Here is a 17,744-nt window from a genome sequence, read left to right as displayed (position 1 = left end):
AAGCATTGAAAGAAAGCAGTTCCAATGGTAAAGGTGGCCACTTCCATCTTGACACACCTGATGGAGGTGGAGAGAATTTCTTTTAAATGGTAAACTCTGGCCACAGCTACCAAACTGTCCCCATAGAGGAAAACCACAGCTAATTGTTGTTGCTGTGGTGGGATGGTGGTGTTAGAATAGGAGGTCTTCTACATTCCTTCAAGGGGATCAAAAGTTACGGGGACAAAGCGGGACAATAGGGTTGAAAGCTATCGGTCATGAATGGTGGAGCAGACTCGATGGGCCGAATAGCCTATTTTCTGCTCTTGTATCTTATGGTCTTATAGTCTCACTTAAGTGGCCTCCAACCAATTTCTACACATCACTGTCCAAGCTTGTCGAGGGCCAAATCTTAGTCTTCCAAACTTCCTATCCCATTATGTACTCAAACTGGATACCCTGTTGCTGCATTTGGTTCATTTTTGCAAGCGATGAACCATTTCCGGTGAGATTGACTGGAGACAGTACCATGTCAGTACACTGACCCTACACCAACATATCTGAATTTTCCCTGGTCCTGCCATCAAGTCCACCCCCAACAGAATTGGGACAATTCAGCTCATGGCCTGGAACAAAGGGACACTTCCCTCCTGCCCTTTAGTAGCAGGCTAATGGCAGCTTTTGAATGGAAATCAGGTTTTCTCGAAGGAGTCTTGCTGATGTGGGCTGTAAACAATTGTGACTTATGGTTGCTTGTTATTGATTTCAATAGCCAGAAGAGAGCAAACTCCATTGCTGGTGCCTGTGCAATTGTACCTCCATAGGATGCTGTGAGCCGTTTTCAGTATTGTGCCACAACCTGTAACCTTATGGCTCTGCATGTCCTGCAGTGTGACATCTAGGAATAACGGATGAACCTGGTTCAATGGGGTGTGTACGGAGCATGTCAGAGTGAACTCCAGGCACACCAAGAAGTGAAGAGCTAAATGACCTGGTGAAACCTTCACTCAGGACTAAATGCTTTCTAGACACCAGAAGCTACACACTCCATTCAACTCTAAGAGATCTGAAACACAACAGATCAGAACAATGCTCTAACATCCAAGTATGAATGATGGTAACTAATTAATATGGGGGAGAACACTTCCAAAGATCCCCATTCTGAATGATGGGGAAGTCAGCATATCAGTACAAAGCATTCGGATCCATCTTACTGAATGAATGGCCTCCACCCAGCCCCCACTATCTACATTATAAGGTTGCCATTGATCAGAAATACAGTAGACCACTCATATAAATACAGTGGCTACACAGCACATCAGAAACTGAGAATTTATCAGTAAGTAACTCAGTCCTGACTCTCTAAAGTTTGTCCACCATCTACAAGGTACAAGTCAGAGGTGCAATGAAATCCACTACACTCGCCTGGATGAGTGTAGCTCCAACCACACTCAAGGGCCCAGCACAAAGCAGTCCACTTGATTGTTGCCCCATCCACTTCCAATATTCATTCACTCAATTCCCAGTGCACAATGACAACAGTGTGCACCATACACACATTGCACTGTGGTAAATTGCTAAAACTTCCTCAGCAGAGTACAGTAGGATCGTGATCAGATGGGTCAATGGACCGAGGAGTGGCAGGTAGAGTTTTATTTACATAAATATGAGATGCTGTCTTTTGGAAAGGCAAATCGGGGCAGGACTTGTACACTTGATGGTAAGGACCTGGGGAGTGTTGCTGAACAAAGAGACCTTGAAATGCAGGATCATAGTTCCTTGAAAGTGGAGTCACAGGTTAATAGTGTAATGAAGAAGGCATTTGGTATGCTTCCCTTTATTGGTCAGGGCATTGAGTATAGGAATTGGGAGATCATATTGCGGCTCTAAAGGATATTGGTTAGGCCACTTTTGGAATTTTGTGTGCAATTCTGGTCTCCCTGCTATAGAGAGGATATTGTGAAAATTGAAAGCGCCCAGAAAAGATTTACAAGGATGTTGCCAGGGTTGGAGGGTTTGAGCTATAGGGAGAGGCTGAAAAGGCTGGGACTGTTTTCCCTGGAGCTGAGGGGTGAAAAATCATGAGCGATATGGATAGGGTAAACAGACACAATCTTTTTTTCTGGGTAGGGGAGTCGAAATCTAGAAACCATAGTTTTAAGGTGAGAGGGGAAAGATTTAAAAGGGGCCTAAGGGGAAACTTTTTCACGCAGAGGCTGGTGCGTGTATTGAATGAGCTGCCAGAGGAAGTGGTGGAGGTTGCTACAATTACAACTTTTAAAAGGCATCTGGATGGGTATATGAATATAAGGGATTTAAAGGGATACGGGCTAAGTGCTGGCAAAGCGGACTAGATTTGTTTAGGATATAATGGCAGCATGGACAAGTTGGACTGAAGGGTCTGTTTCTGTGATAATCATCTCTATGACTCTATAACAGCTCCTTCAAACCTGGATGGCAAGGGAAGCATGTACATTGGAAACCTTCAAGTTCTCATGAAAGTTACACACCATTTTGACTCAGAAATGCTTCACCTTTTCATTGCTGCTTGGTCAAACACATGGAATACTGTACCTAACAACACTGTGAAGGTCTCTGTACCACATAGGCTGTAGAAGATTAGATTAGATTCCCCTACAGTGTAGCCCATACAATAAATGTTGGTCTATCCGGCAATGCACACATCCTATGAATGATTTTTTAAAAAAATCCTAGAGCACTGAAACTCTTGTATGTGAAAGCAAAATAGTTTTACAACACCTACAAGAGAGCACAATATACTTATACTGTAGATTTTAGCACATGATAACTTGATTTACCTTTTGAAAGATGAGAATTGTTTAATGAACCAAGCTTTCAAAGGAACCCTGAGTTCAGCTTTTAAAAATATATATATAAGCACATCCATTGATTCTGCTAAAGATTTGTGTGATTATTGTTGTGACATTACATGAATATTAAAAGCTGGAAGTGAACTGAATTTTGCAAAGAGTCTGTTGCCAAATATTGGTTTGAAATTTAACTAAATACATTCTGGCCACAATTGCAGATGATCTCATTATGTTTTCTCCTATTTGTTATCTAATGCAGAGATTTGAACTACAACAATCTGGATGAATTTCCTGTTGCGATAAAGACACTAACAAATCTTAAAGAGCTGTAAGTATCCCATGCTGTCAGGATTCACATTGAACAAGTAGGTGCAGTTTTATCATCAAAGCGATCAAAATGGAGTGGCAGTGTCACCTCAGGGTGGGTTCAGTGTTGTTATGGGTAAAATTGTTAAGTCACTGGATACTGTCAATTAATCTTTGGGCCAAATCTTTTGCATATTTTTATGATATTGCAAGAATGCCAATTCTGCGGTCAGGGTTGGAATTCTCTTTGACATATTAATGAACTCTAATAATTAGGTCTATTCATGGAATCTGATAATACTGATTCTGATCTTAGAAGAGGAAATGGAAGTCAGAAGAAAACATGACTGAATGAGATACCATCACTGCATTTAAAGATTCTGCTGTGAAATAGCCAGTACTTCAGCAATTTGAGCACTTGTTGTATTTTATATTCCAAAACCTTTTCGCTCTGCCCGTCACTTGGAAGTTACTGCAAAATTTGTAACAGTCTGTAGAAAAGAAAATTGGTCATGGCTTTGACTCCAGGTGATGGTCTCTGGTGCCCACACAAATCTACAAGGTAGGGCTCACTGTAAATCAAAATGATAAGTTGAGGGAGTTTTCAGCTGGCACAAGCAATACTATGCAGGAGCACAGAAGCTGGGGGAGATGTTGAGCAAAGATCAGGTTCCTTTCATAAAAAGGAAGATCGGCTGAATGAAAACATCAAAAGACTCGTTGGCAGGATTCCAGGCAACTGATCCAAAGTTGTATTGGTAGAAGTAGTTTGTCTACAGGTGATGCAGGTCCTTGGGAGATCTGATGGATAAGAGAATAAAAAAGGAGAATTTATTCTTAAATTTTGAAAAATGATTTCAAAGCTTTTCATTGTCTAATATGTTATAGCCGGCACATTTAAAATCAAAGTAGGAGAAGGAGCTATGCCTTTCAGTGCTGAATGTGACATTGTTGATATCCTCCTGTTGGGCTCACAAGTTCCACACTGACTAAACCTCGAGCCATCCAGAAAGTTATTGCACATTTTTCTCTACTGGTCTCCTATATGACTATATTACTTTTCTAGCCATCAACCCTTCAACCTTAAAAGTTTGTTTTCATTTGCATGTCTCTCTACAGCCGTTTCTGGTCCCCCTCCAATCCTGCTTGTCATAAATTCTCGTTGTCCCACCATCAGTAGCAGAACCTTCACAAATCTTGCTTTTAGATCCTGGGACTTTCTATTCAAATTGATCTCCTTTATACAACTCTCCTTACTTTCAACTGTGTCTCAAAAATGTACCTTTACAACCGCCCCTTTGACCACCTCCCTTATTATCATATTCTTGGTTCGATCATTGCATTGGTAAATTTTCCCTCAGGTAATGCTGCTACTGCAAAGTAAGTTACTGTTGCTGTTAAAAGAAAAAAAAATTTCTATAAATGGGAGTGTAATATTCCTATTATATGAGTTCATGTGAGAACATCTCTTAGACCTTCACACAACAAACTATTTCTGAAATATAGCAAGTGAAATGTGACCTTAAAATAGTTATCCTGTGCCAGTAGATACATAGGTGAACATAGTAAGGAAGAACAATTAAATTTTGAAACTATGTTGATGTAATAGAAGATTTTGGAACTCTAGACTGTTGTAAGCCATTGTTCATTTGATATAAATTATGTTCTAGGGGCTTTCATAGCAACAACATTCGGTCAATCCCTGAACATGCATTTGTTGGCAATCCATCCCTCCTAACAATGTAAGTTTTATTTCAACATTTAACTTTACATACTAAATTACAGGATGGTGGGTTGAGTTTAGAGTTTCATTTCTGTTCTTGTTCACTTTTTAAAATCAAGCTTTTCACTCAAATAAAAGCAAAAGACCGGATGCTGGAAATCTAAACTAAAACAGAAAAAGCTGGAGAAACATCTGTGGAGAGAGAAACACACTTAACATTTCAAGTCTGATATATCTCTTCATTAAAACCTAATTAAAGTGAAGTAAAAGCTAGCAACATCAAGCTTCCAAGTCAATTACTGTTCTGAAGCTGTAGTCTTGAAAGTGTGGATATGATTTAAAATGCTTTTTCTTTGCAGCCATTTCTATGATAATCCCATCCAATTCGTTGGAAAATCTGCATTTCAACACCTGCCTGAGTTACGCATACTGTAAGTACAAATTAAGTGCTCATATCACTGAAATCTTGTAAAAGGTATATAGGCCAAACATTTGTACTATTTTATTAAATACTAATCCCTTTTCTCTTTCTAGCTCCCTTAATGGAGCAACCGAAATAACTGAATTTCCAGATCTTACTGGCACCATAAGTTTAGAAAGTCTGTAAGTTTTCCACAACCAAACTTTGAACATATTTGACTGATATTCCACAATATATTTGGAAAAGAAATGTTGATGATATATGTTATATTTACTGAGAGTAATAGCTTTTATCTTTCAGGACTCTAACAGGAGCACGAATTGCATCTCTTCCAAGCACTGTTTGCAAACAGCTACCAAATTTGCAAGTTTTGTAAGTTATGAATTGATCAACCATTGCCTATTATTCCTGAATTTAAAAGAATACCAACTAAAACTTAAATGTTAGATAACTTAATATTTCTTTATCAAAATTAACTCATTCTTTCTTTGTCAAGTTTTGTCCTGGAGAAGGTAAGCAAGTATTTTGCCTGGTAATAGTGTCAAATCAAATTAATTGCCCTGGATAGTGTCAAGCTTATTGAATGTGCAATATTCTATCATAGTCCCGATGTGCATCTTGAAGATTCTTGTTAGGCACTAGGGAGACAGGAAGTGAATTACTTACTGCAGAATCCTTAGCCTCTGACCTGCTTTTATAGCCACAAGATTTATATCACAAATCCAGTTCAGCTTCTGGTCAAAGGCATCCTCCAGGATGTTGATAATGAGTAATTCAGTGATGATACTGCCATTGAATGCCAAGCGGCAATAGTTAGATTCTCTCTTGTTGCCAGTGGTCATTGCCTGGCACTTAAAGTCATAAAGATGTACAGCACAGAAACAGACCCTTCAGTCCAACTCATCCATGCCAACCAGATATCCCAACCCAATCTAGTCCCAACTGCCAGCACCTGTCCCATATTCCTCCAAACCCTTCCAATTCATATGCCTTTTAAATGTTGCAATTGTACTAGCCTCCACCATTTCCTCAGGCAGCCCTTTCCACATACGCATCACCCTCTGCATGAAAAAGTTGCCCCTTCAGTCTCTTTTATATCCTTTCCCTCTCACCCTAAACCTATGGACTCCCCCACCTCAGGGAAAAGACCTTGTCTATTTATCCTATCCATGCCCCTCAGAATTTTATAAAACTCTATAAGGTCACTCCTCAGCCTCTGACGCTCCAGGGAAAACAGCCCCAGCCTATTCAACCTCTCCCAATTGCTCAAATCCTCCAACCCTCTCAACATCCTTGTAAATCTTTTCTGAATCCTTCAAGTTTCACAACATCCTTCCGAGAGGAAGGAGACCAGAATTGCAAGCTATATTCCAAAAGTGGCCCGACTGATGTCCTGTACAGCTGCAACTTGACCTCCCAACTCCTGTACTCAATACTCTGACCAATAAAGGAAAGCATACCAAACACCTTCTTCACTATCCTATCTACCTGTGACTCTACTTTCAAGGAGCTATGAACCTTCACTCAAAGGTCTCCTGTTCAGCAAAACTCCCTAGGACCTTACCATTAAGTGTATAAATCTTGCTAGGATTTGCTTTCCCAAAATCCAACACCTCGCATTTATCTAAATTGAACTCCATCTGCCACCCCTCAGCCCATTGGCCCATCTGATCAAGATTCCGTTGTAATCCGAGGTAACCTTCACTGTCCACTACACCTTCAATTTTGGTATCATCGATATCATCTACAAACTTACTAACTATACATCTTAAGCTCCCATCCAAACCATTTGTAGAAATGACTTATGTGGACGTTATTTGCCACTCATCAGTCCAATATCCTTTCGGGAAGGAAATCTGTCACCGAATCTGACCTACATGTGACTCCGGGGCCACAGCAAATTGGTTGACTTTTAAATGCCCCGGAATTTGCCTAGCTGCCATTCAGTTTTACCAAATCCTTTTCCATATACCAATCTTTAATTTGCTCAGTGTAAAACAATGTTTTGTAATTTTGGTTTCATAGTTGGATGAAAATCTTTTAATGTTTTTGGCTGATTGTCAGCCCAATGATAGTTCCACACTGGCAGTCCCCAGTAAGAACATTGCTGCAACTTGCTGAGGGAACGTTACAGTTGGGGTGGCAATAATGGGAAACCCTCACCAGAGCCTTTTCTTGGTTACAGATGACAAATCACAGGCAAAGCAGCTGATGAAACAATAAAGTATTATTTTCCTTTTTCAAAGAAGTTGTGCTTTGTGTTTAACAGAGATCTGTCTTATAACTGGATCCAGGAACTCCCAAGTTTCTTTGGTTGCCAGAAGCTCCAAAAGCTGTAAGTGTAAGACTTCTGCTAATAGAAATGTTTTACACTGCCTTTGTAGGCAAGTCATGATTTGGAAATGATGGTGTTGGACTGGGGTGTACAAAGTTAGAAATCACAAGACCAGGTTATAGTCCAATAGGTTTAATTGGAAACACTAGCTTTCGGAGCGGTGCTCCTTCATCAGGTGACAACCACCTGGTGAAGGAGCAGCGCTCCGAAGGCCAGTGCTTCCAAATAAAGCTGTTGGACTATAACCTGGTGTTGTGTGATTTCTAACTTTGTAGGCAAGTATAATTCAAGGGTTCATGTGATAAATGATGGCACATTTCAGAAAAATCCACTAATTTGAACAGGCAACATTTTTTTTGATCTATTAAAATTCTAAGCTAAGAAATGCAGAGCATGATAGTTAAGCTTCATTCGTCTGTTTCCATTTTCAGTGACCTGCATCACAACAAAATTTATGAAATTCAGCACGATACTTTCCGCCAGCTCACTGCCCTGCGATCACTGTGAGTATCCAACACCCTTTGGTTCAGTAGTTCAGGATTTGTTTCAGTACCATTAAAAACATTGTAACAGTACATCAGTGAGAAAACAGATATAGCCAACTTACTGGTTACCTTAAAATCTTGAGTAAACTTAAATCTTACAATTAATAAAACCAAGCCTGGTTGAAAGACAGTGTTTATTTTCCCAAAAAGATCAGAAACTCACATTTAAATTTCATTCATAAATCTGGAATGTGAAGCTTCTTCCAGCATAGCAGGTGGCATTGGTGAGGGAGGGCATGAGCAGCTGGCACAGTTATGCCAGGACCTCCAACAGCATCTGAGGGTGCTGAATAGGGCAGCTGGGTTCATCAAATTTCCTCTGGAAAGAGTGACTTTGAGGGAAAGGAGTGTAATGGGGAGAAGGAACAGATAAATTTTCTCAAGTTTCTCAACCAGATGTAAACCACAGGATTGATCCCATGTACATACTATGTCTTCCTTAGAGTCATACAGCCGTAGAGATCTACAGCACGGAAACAGACCCTTCGGTCCAACCCGTCCATGCCGACCAGATATCCCAACCCAATCTAGTCCTACCTGCCAGCACCTGGCCCATATCCCTCCAAATGCTTCCAATTCATATACCCATCCAGATGCCTTTTAAATGTTGCAATTGTACCAGCCTCCACCACTTCCTCTGGCAGCTCATTCCATACACGTACCACCCTCTGCGTGAAAAAGTTGCCCCTTAGGTCTCTTTTATATCTTTTCCCTCTCACCCTATGCCCTCCAGTTCTGCACTCCACCACGGCAGGGAAAAGACTTTGTAAATTTATCCTATCCATGCCTCTCATGATTTTATAAACCTCTATAAGGTCACCCCTCAGCCTCTGGCACTCCAGGGAAAACAGCTCTAGCCTAGTCAACCTGTCCCTATAGCTCAAATCCTCCAACCCTGGCAACATCCTTATAAATCTTTTCTGAACCCTTTCAAGTTTCACAACATCTTTCCGATAGGAAGGAGACTAGAATTGCATGCAATATTCCAACAGTGGCCTAACCAATGTCTGTACAGCTGCAACATGACCTCCCAACTCCTGTGCTCTATATTCTCCCATACCAAATGCCTTCTTCACTATTCTATCTACCTGTGACTCCACTTTCAAGGAGCTATGAACCTGCACTCCAAGATCTCTTTGTTCCGCGACACTCCCTAGGACCTAATCATTAAGTGTATAAGTCCTGCTAAGATTTGCTTTCTCAAAATACAGCATTTTGCATTTATCTAAATTAAACTACATCTGCCACTTCTCAGCCCATTGGCCCATCTGGTCAAGATCCTGTTGTAATCTGAGGTAACCTTCTTCGCTGTCCACTATACATCCAATCTTGGTGTCTTCTGCAAACTTACTTAACTATACCTCTTATGCTCACATCCAAATCATTTATATAAATGATGAAAAGTAGTGGACCCAGCACTGATCCTTGTGATCAGGCCTCCAGTCTGAAAAACAACCCTCCACCACTACCCTCTGTCTTCTCCCTTTGAGCCAGTTCTGTATCCAAGTAGCTAGATCTCCCTGTATTCCATGAGATCCAGCCTTGCTAACCCATCTCCCATGGGGAACCTTGTAGAACACCTTACTGAAGTCTACATAGATCACATTTACTGCTCTGCCCTGATCAATCATCCTTGTTACTGCTTCAAAAAACTCAATCAAGTTTGTGAGACATAATTTCCCATGCACAAAGCCATGTTGACTATCCCGAATCAGTCCTTGCTTTTCCAAATACATATACACCCTGTTCCTCAGGATTTCCTCCAACAACTTGCCCACCACCGATGTCAGGCTCACTGGTCTATAGTTCCCTGGTGTGTCCTTACCACCCTTCTTAAACTGTGGCACCCACGTTAGCCAACCTCCAGTCTTCTGGCACCTCACCTGTGACTACTGATGATACAAATATCTCAGTAAGAGGCCTCTCAATCACTTCCTTATCTTCCCACAGAGTTCTAGAGTACACCTGATCAGCTCTTGGGGATTTATCTACTTTTATGCTTCAAGACATCCAGCACTTCCTCCTCTGTAATCTGGACATTTTTCAAGATGTCACCATCTATTTCCCTACATTCTATATCTTCCATATTCTTTTCCACAGTAAATACTGATGCAAAATACTCATTTAGTATCTCTCCCATCTCCTGCAACTCCACACAAAGGTCACCTTGCTGATCCTTGAGGGGCCCTATTCTCTCCCTAGTTACCCTTTTGTCCTTAATGTATTTGTAAAACCCTTTGGATTCTCCTTCACTCTATTTGCCAAAGCTTACCTCATGTCCCCATTTTGCCCTCCTGATTTCCCTCTTAAGTGGACTCCTACTGCCTTTATACTCTAAGGATTCACTCGATTTATCCTGTCTATACCTGACATGTGCTTCCTTCTTTTTCTTAACCAAACCCTCAATTTCTTTAGTCATCCAGCATTCCCTATACTTACCAGCCTTTCCTTTCATCCTGACAGGAATATAATTTCTCTGGATTCTCGTTATCTCATTTCTGAAGGCTTCTCACTTTCCAGCCATTCCTTTACCTGCGAACATCTGCCCCCAATCAGCTTTCGAAAGTTCTTGCCTCATACCATCAAAATTTAGAATTTAGAACTTCAACTTCTAGATCTGGTCTATCCTTTTCCATCACTATTTTAAAACAAATAGAATTATGGTCGCTGGCCCCAGAGTGCTCCCCCACTGAGACCTCAGTCACCTGCCCTGCCTTATTTCCCAAACGTGGGTCAAGCTTTGCACCTTCCCTAGTAGGTACATCCACATACTGAATCAGAAAATTTTCTTGTACACACTTAGCAAATTCCTCTCCATCTAAACCCCAAACATTATGGCAGTCCCAGTCTATGTTTGGAAAGTTAAAATCCCCTACCATAACCACCCTATTATTCTTACAGATAACTGAGATCTCCGTACAAATTTGTTTCTCAATTTCCCTCTGACTATTAGGGGGTTTATAATACAATCCCAATAAGGTGATCATCCCTTTCTTATTTCTCAGTTCCACCCAAATAACTTTACTGGATGTATTTCCGTGAATATCCTCCCTCAGTACAGCTGTAATGCTATCCCTTATCAAAAACGCCACTCCCCCTCCTCTCTTGCCTCCCTTTCTATCCTTCCTCTGTAACATTTGTATCCTGGAACATTAAGTTGCCAGTACTGTCCATCCCTGAGCCATGTTTCTTTAATTGCTATGATATCCCAGTCCCATGTTCCGAACCATGCCCTGAGTTCATCTGCCTTCCCTGTTAGACTTCTTGCAATCAAATAAATGCAGTTTAATTTGTCAGTCCTACCTTGTTCTCTGCTTTGTCCCTGTCTATCCTGACTGTTTGACTTGCCTTTGTTCTCAACTGTACCAGTCTCAGACTGATCTCTTTCCTCACTGTCTCCCTGGGTCCCAGCTCCCCACCGAGCAAATCTCCCTGTCAGTATAATAGTCCCCTTCCAATTTAGGTGCAATCCGTCTTTCTTGTACAGGTCACTTCTACCCCAGAAGAGATTCCAATGAACCAAAAAATGTGAATCCTTCTCCCATACACCAGCTCCTCAGCCATGCATTCATCTGCTCTATCCTCCTATTCCTGCCCTCACTAGCTCGTAGCACAGGGAGTAATCCAGATATTACTACTCTCGAGGACCTCCTTTATGAATTCCTGCCTAACTTTCTGTAATCTCCCTTCAGAATCTCAACCTTTTTCCTTCCTATGTCATTGGTTCCATTAGCGGGTTGGTATGGTGAGGGAGAGCAGCTGAAGCAGCAGTGCTCAGACCTCATTAATGGGTTGGCATGGTGAGGGAGGGCAGCTGAAGCAGCAATGCTAGGACCTCCATTAGCAGGTTAGCATGGTGAGGGAGGGCGCCGAGCAGGGCAGTTGGGGCAGATGAACCGACCCTTTTCAGATGAAGTGTAATCTTTGCAGGAAGAAGAATCAGATAGACAATGTACTTCCTCAGCCACATGTAAACCACTGGCATGATTCCATGCACTTACAGTACCTTCCTTAATTTCCCTTCATGCTTGTAATGATCAGATGCCAATTGAATAAAGTATTCTTGCTTCATGACCTTTGAACAATCTGTGTGTTAAGATTTCATGTGACATTAATAATGATATCATGAAATCGTCAGAATTTTTTTGTACACTGTCACCTAATTCGCTAATATCCACTCAGGAAGGAAATCTGCTGTCTTTACCTTTTCTGACCTACATGTGACTCCAAATGCACAGCAACGTGGCTGACCTTTAACTGCCCACTGAAATGGACCAGCAAGTCACTCAATTCAAGAGCATTTAGTGATGAATGACACATAACCACACCCAATGAAAGAATAAAGAAAATTGAGGAAGTCAATTAGGAAAAGAAAATGGCCAGTGTAGACCATTTAAAACTATTGAATTGCTTAAAATATTGCATTGTTGAGCTAATTTGATGCTAATTAGTGTCAGCAGTACAATTGGCCTGGGCAATACTATTTAACAACTAGCAGATGGAGCTCTCTAATCTCTGATTTAGCGATGATGCAACAAATGTTAACATTTTTATAGTATGCTCAATTTAGCCCAGCTGCAGTAATAAATAGTGAAATCAGAGTTACTCACATGTTATAACTTAAAGTGAAAAATGAAGTGCAAATATCTTTCCCCAAATTGTTAATAGTCTAAATAATCATTGTGGCTTTTCTTGCATCAGAAATTTTAAAAACAACTTACTCTAGCTGTGTAATTGATGGCAAGAGAAAAGGAATTCCTATTTAAATGCTTGGCAAAAGCACACTGTGGTGTGCATTATGGCATGTTAACTGGGAATAATCTGTATGGCTCAGTGGCACACTACATACAACTTGCTGAGCTTTCAGGAATTTACAATCTTTCTTCTCATTCCACAGTTAATATGAAGGCAAGTGTTCACAGCCTCCATCCTAGAATCAAATTTGATGCCTTCATTATTTTTCTATTCCGGAGTGTTACTCGGATTTAGGTTATGGTCTATTCTTTACATCAGATACTGGAAGTAGTGACATCATTACTGGACTAGTAATCCAGAAAACCAGCAGAGACTCTGGGGATATGGGTTCAAATCCAACATTGACAGCTGGTGGAATTTGAATTCAGTTCATAAAAATATAAAATATAACAGTATTCTTTGCCTATTACTACCAATTGACATTTAAAATAACTGTTTGGTTCTCTGCTGTCTTTTAGGCAAGGAAATCTGCCACCTTTATATGGTCTGACCCACATGTGGCTCCACACCAACAGTAAAGTGCACTCAGTGATTGTCTCACAAACTTCCCAGTTCAATAGCCCACACCACCTCATGAAAGAGTTTTTAGAAGAAACCATCACTGAAACAGCATTCAGTTAATCCCTACATTAATATATTATATCCATCACCTAAAAACAGAAAATACTGGAATAACTCAGCAGGTCTGTCATATGTACAAAGAGGAACAGAGTGAATGAGTTGAGTTTGCATTTTTGCATCAGCTCACAACAGGAGACTTTTGGTATTCATTATCACGTGGGCACTTTCAGATATCACAAAAAGTTGCCAATTGGCAGCCAGCTGACATATTCTTATTCAGGTTGTGGAGTGCCCGTATTGGTCTGAGGTGGACACCAGGTTATAGTCCACTTCACTAGACCGTTCACCTGACAAAGGAGGAGCACCTCGAAAGCTTGTGATTTCAAATAAAACCCTCATGTCATGTGACTTCTGACTACATTCATGTTCAACTATAGTGGCAGGTGGGCACCTGATGCTTAAGCTGTCAATGTATGTTGGAGAAAAAGAGGGTACTTCAACATAGAGGTGTACCCTGAAGTGATTTCAGACATGATAAAAATAAAGAGGCTGGAGAATCAAGGCCATTGTGGTGAAGCTGTGCCCCTGTAGCTGTGGGGTTGGGGAGCCAGGTTTCGACAGGAAGCCTGTATGCCAACTCAGAAAAATCCAGTTTTTCTTTTATTCATTTGTTGAATGCGTCCATCATAGGCTGAGCCAGTATTTATTGCCCATCCCAATCATCCAGCAATTCCCCATTGCTGTGGCTCTGGAGTCACACGTGGGCCAGAACAGGTAAGGATAGCAGTTCCTTAAAAGGCATTTGTGAACAAAATGGGTTTCCCCCCAGCAATGATTCTCTCAATTTCCAGATTTTTATTGAATTCAGATTTCACCATCTGCCAGGGTGGGATTCGAACATGGGTCGAACAATGCTTGGGTATCTGAATTAACAGCCTGGCGAAAATACCATCAACCGTTCACCAACCAGGATATCAGCTATCAGTATAGTATTATTATTAGGCCCTTTAAGAAGCCTAACTGTTTACCCACCAATCATCACCACTAAACCTATCCCAAAATAGCCTGCAGGCAGGAATGTGCCAATAAACCAACAGATCAGTGTCGGAGTCCAAGTTGTCTGCACGCCCAGCTCTGATCTTTCCTCATCGGTCCAATAAAGATTTAGTTCACATTTTTAGATCACTTAGATTTCTAGATCAGTTTGAATAGAATTGTGCAGGGCATTTTTTTTTTAAGAGGCTATCCACTTTTAAATATTTTCCTTTATTTGGAAATAAGGAATTTCCCTTTCTAGACATGGCAATTTACTGTGGGAGGAAAGCTATTGAGATTCAATTTCAGTATTTCAAACTTGTAAGCCAAATACTTTAGTCCATTATGCTACATGCCAAAGTTTACAGCAGTCTGTTTCTAATTTTACATTTTAAAAAATAATAAAGTTGAAATCCTTCCATGATAAGAGTAGACACCCTTCAAATGCAGCGAGTTACTGGTCCTCGCTGTGAAACTTTGTATAGACTACACAGGGTTAGATATAGTGGTGGCTCCCTTCATGTGGCATCTCAGAAATGAAAACTCTTGGCTATTTAGCCTGGAATTTTGAAGTAAAATGAAATTACTGCAAATTGAGATTACACAGTGATTTATTTTAAAATTATTTTAAACTTAGAAATGTCAGTTACTGAGGGAAAGAATAACAGTCTTTTTAAATCAAAAGTATTTTTTATGATCTGATCTGGTCATCACGTGTTTCATTTATGGCTTTCGTGAATGGTCATTCGGTAGTGGTTGTTATCTGAAATCCTTCATAGTTTTGCAGTGGTAATTTCATATTCCGAAGGTTTGTTTTGATTTGCACACGTCCAACTTCTTCAGTCTGTAGCTTTCCTTTGAGAGCACAATGCATGCCCAAGGCATGATCTTACAGGAAATGTAAGCAAATGCAAGACTTGCACAGCACTACCCTCATTGTTTTCTCTGAGAAACTGGGTGAGTGCAACTGATGTGTTCGATGAAATGAGAAAATAAAAAGCTAAAGTTTACTTCCACAAAAGGATCATGGTGGTGTGGTGATCAATTATTCTGTCTTTCATAAAGAAAGTTTGGTAACTGATCTATGAGCACTGGGTTTGATTGGTTAAACCTGGATGTGAACTCAGAGTGAAGGAAACAGAAGTTGCGGGAAGCTAGACTGCGATTTGTGTGAATGCAGATATTTTGCATTTGCAAAGATACTCCAAAACTCTAGTAAAATAAAACCTGTTGCACTCTTACAAGCTAGTGTCAGTTCTGCTTTGATTTGAGTTATATAAAATATACAGCAAAATACAAAAGGTATACAATTGAGAAATACTGATTTAAAATCCGTTTTTCCTTTTTCCAACCTTACATCACAATTCGAACTGAAATCCAAATCTCCATGCTCTCTGCATGTGAAAGCGTTTGGGTCGAAGAGCAAAGGTACCATCAGGTTGTTCCACTCTCATGGACTGTCCTTTGATCAGACACAAGATCAACAGTACTGGTCAATACCCACTATAGCTAGCAAGAATGTTAAGGAGGACCTTATTTAAGGATTGATGCTTGAGGGAAAAAAAACTGTTTACAGAACCAGTCTTATTTAAAATTGTTCCATTTCCAATTAAATAGTCCAGAGGTTAAGGTAAAAAATACGCAAGGGTTCATTGTTGCTTTGTAAGACCCTGACAGAAATTGTGTTTCACCAAAAGTTTGCAATCCTATGAATATTTCTTCAAGCTGGAACAGTAATTACAATTTTAAAAAAAAGTTGTAAATATGTTCGATTAGTGAGCAGATAAAAATTAAATATTTGGAACCTTCTCCAGATTTATTGTCATCTGGATGAGGCATTCTACTGCACCTTGTAGGTGAAATATTAAAAGGGTTGTGCACAGAATATGTTTTTGCAATGTTTGTGAAGGTTTGTCGCTCAGGTTGAGGTTTAGGGTGTAGGTTTGCTCACTGAGCTGTAGGTTTGATATCCAGACGTTTCATTACCTGGCTAGGTAACATCATCAGTGGCGACCTCCAAGTGAAGCGAAGCTGTTGTCTCCTGCTTTCTATTTATATCTTTCTCCTGGATGGGGTTCCTGGGGTTTGTGGTGATGTCATTTCCTGTTTGTTTTCTGCGGGGTTGATAGATGGCATCTAGATCTATGTGTTTGTTTATGGCGTTGTGGTTGGAGTGCCAGGCCTCTCGGAATTCTCTGGCATGTCTTTGCTTAGCCTGTCCCAGGATAGATGTGTTGTCCCAGTCGAAATGGTTTTTTTTCATCCATGTGTAGGGCTACGAGGGAGAGAGGGCCGTGTCTTTTTGTGGCTAGCTGATGTTCATGTATCCTGGTGGCTAACTTTCTTCCTGTTTGTCCTATGTAGTGTTTGTGGCAGTCCTTGCATGGAATTTTGTAGATGACGTTGGTTTTGTTCATGGGTTATACTGGGTCTTTTAAGTTTGTTAGTTTTTGTTTGAGAGTGTTAGTGGGATTGTGTGCTACTAGGATTCTGAGGGGTCTTACTACTAACAAACTCCAAGTAGCACACAATCCCACCAATGCTCTCAAACAAAAACTAACAAACTTAAAAGACCACTACAACCCATGGACAAAACCAACATCATCTACAAAATTCCATGCAAGGACTGCCACAAACACTACATAGGACAAACAGGAAGAAAGTTAGCCACCAGGATACATGAACACCAGCTAGCCACAAAAAGACACGGCCCTCTCTCCCTCATAGCCTTACACACGGATGAAAAATAACCATTTCGACTGGGACAACACATCTATCCTGGGACAGGCTAAGCAAAGACATGCCAGAGAATTCCTAGAGGCCTGGCACTCCAACCACAACGCCATAAACAAACACATAGATCTAGATGCCATCTATCAACCCCGCAGAAAACAAACAGGAAATGACATCACCACAAACCCCAGGAATCGCATCCAGGAGAAAGATATAAATAGAAAGCAGGAGACAACAGCTTCACTTCACTTGGAGGTCGCCACTGATGATGTTACCTAGCCAGGTAATGAAATGTCTGGATATCAAACCTACAGCTCAGCGAGCACACCTACACCCTAAATACAGAATATGTTTCTAACCAGGTAGCACAGTTAAAACAATCCATTTCATTTGGTACAATAATCAAGACTTTTAAGATTTTCTAACAATAGCTATCCAATGGAAAACTGCTCAACTAAACTTTATTCACGTGCAGGGAACGCCTACCAAACAACAAAGATACATAGCTAACATACCCAAG

At 40.6% G+C, this 17,744-nt stretch overlaps 1 protein-coding gene across 4 annotated transcripts in view; it reads left to right on the top strand.

Moving 5' to 3' along the window:
* Positions 1–17,744, top strand: part of LOC140457906 (leucine-rich repeat-containing G-protein coupled receptor 5-like) — a 156,821-nt gene that overhangs the window by 118,043 nt on the left and 21,034 nt on the right. For all 4 annotated transcript variants that reach the window (XM_072551680.1, XM_072551679.1, XM_072551678.1 and 1 more), the window contains 7 exons: positions 3,070–3,138; positions 4,787–4,858; positions 5,199–5,270; positions 5,374–5,442; positions 5,561–5,632; positions 7,530–7,595; positions 8,027–8,098. In XM_072551680.1, coding sequence (XP_072407781.1) covers positions 3,070–3,138; positions 4,787–4,858; positions 5,199–5,270; positions 5,374–5,442; positions 5,561–5,632; positions 7,530–7,595; positions 8,027–8,098 — 492 coding nt within the window. The remainder of the gene's footprint in view (positions 1–3,069; positions 3,139–4,786; positions 4,859–5,198; positions 5,271–5,373; positions 5,443–5,560; positions 5,633–7,529; positions 7,596–8,026; positions 8,099–17,744) is intronic.

This window comes from Chiloscyllium punctatum, chromosome 32, assembly GCF_047496795.1.
Source record: "Chiloscyllium punctatum isolate Juve2018m chromosome 32, sChiPun1.3, whole genome shotgun sequence".
Classification (NCBI taxonomy): domain Eukaryota; kingdom Metazoa; phylum Chordata; class Chondrichthyes; order Orectolobiformes; family Hemiscylliidae; genus Chiloscyllium; species Chiloscyllium punctatum.
The sequence above is the reverse complement of the archived record's forward strand: the minus strand, read 5'-3'. Positions and strand labels throughout refer to the sequence as shown.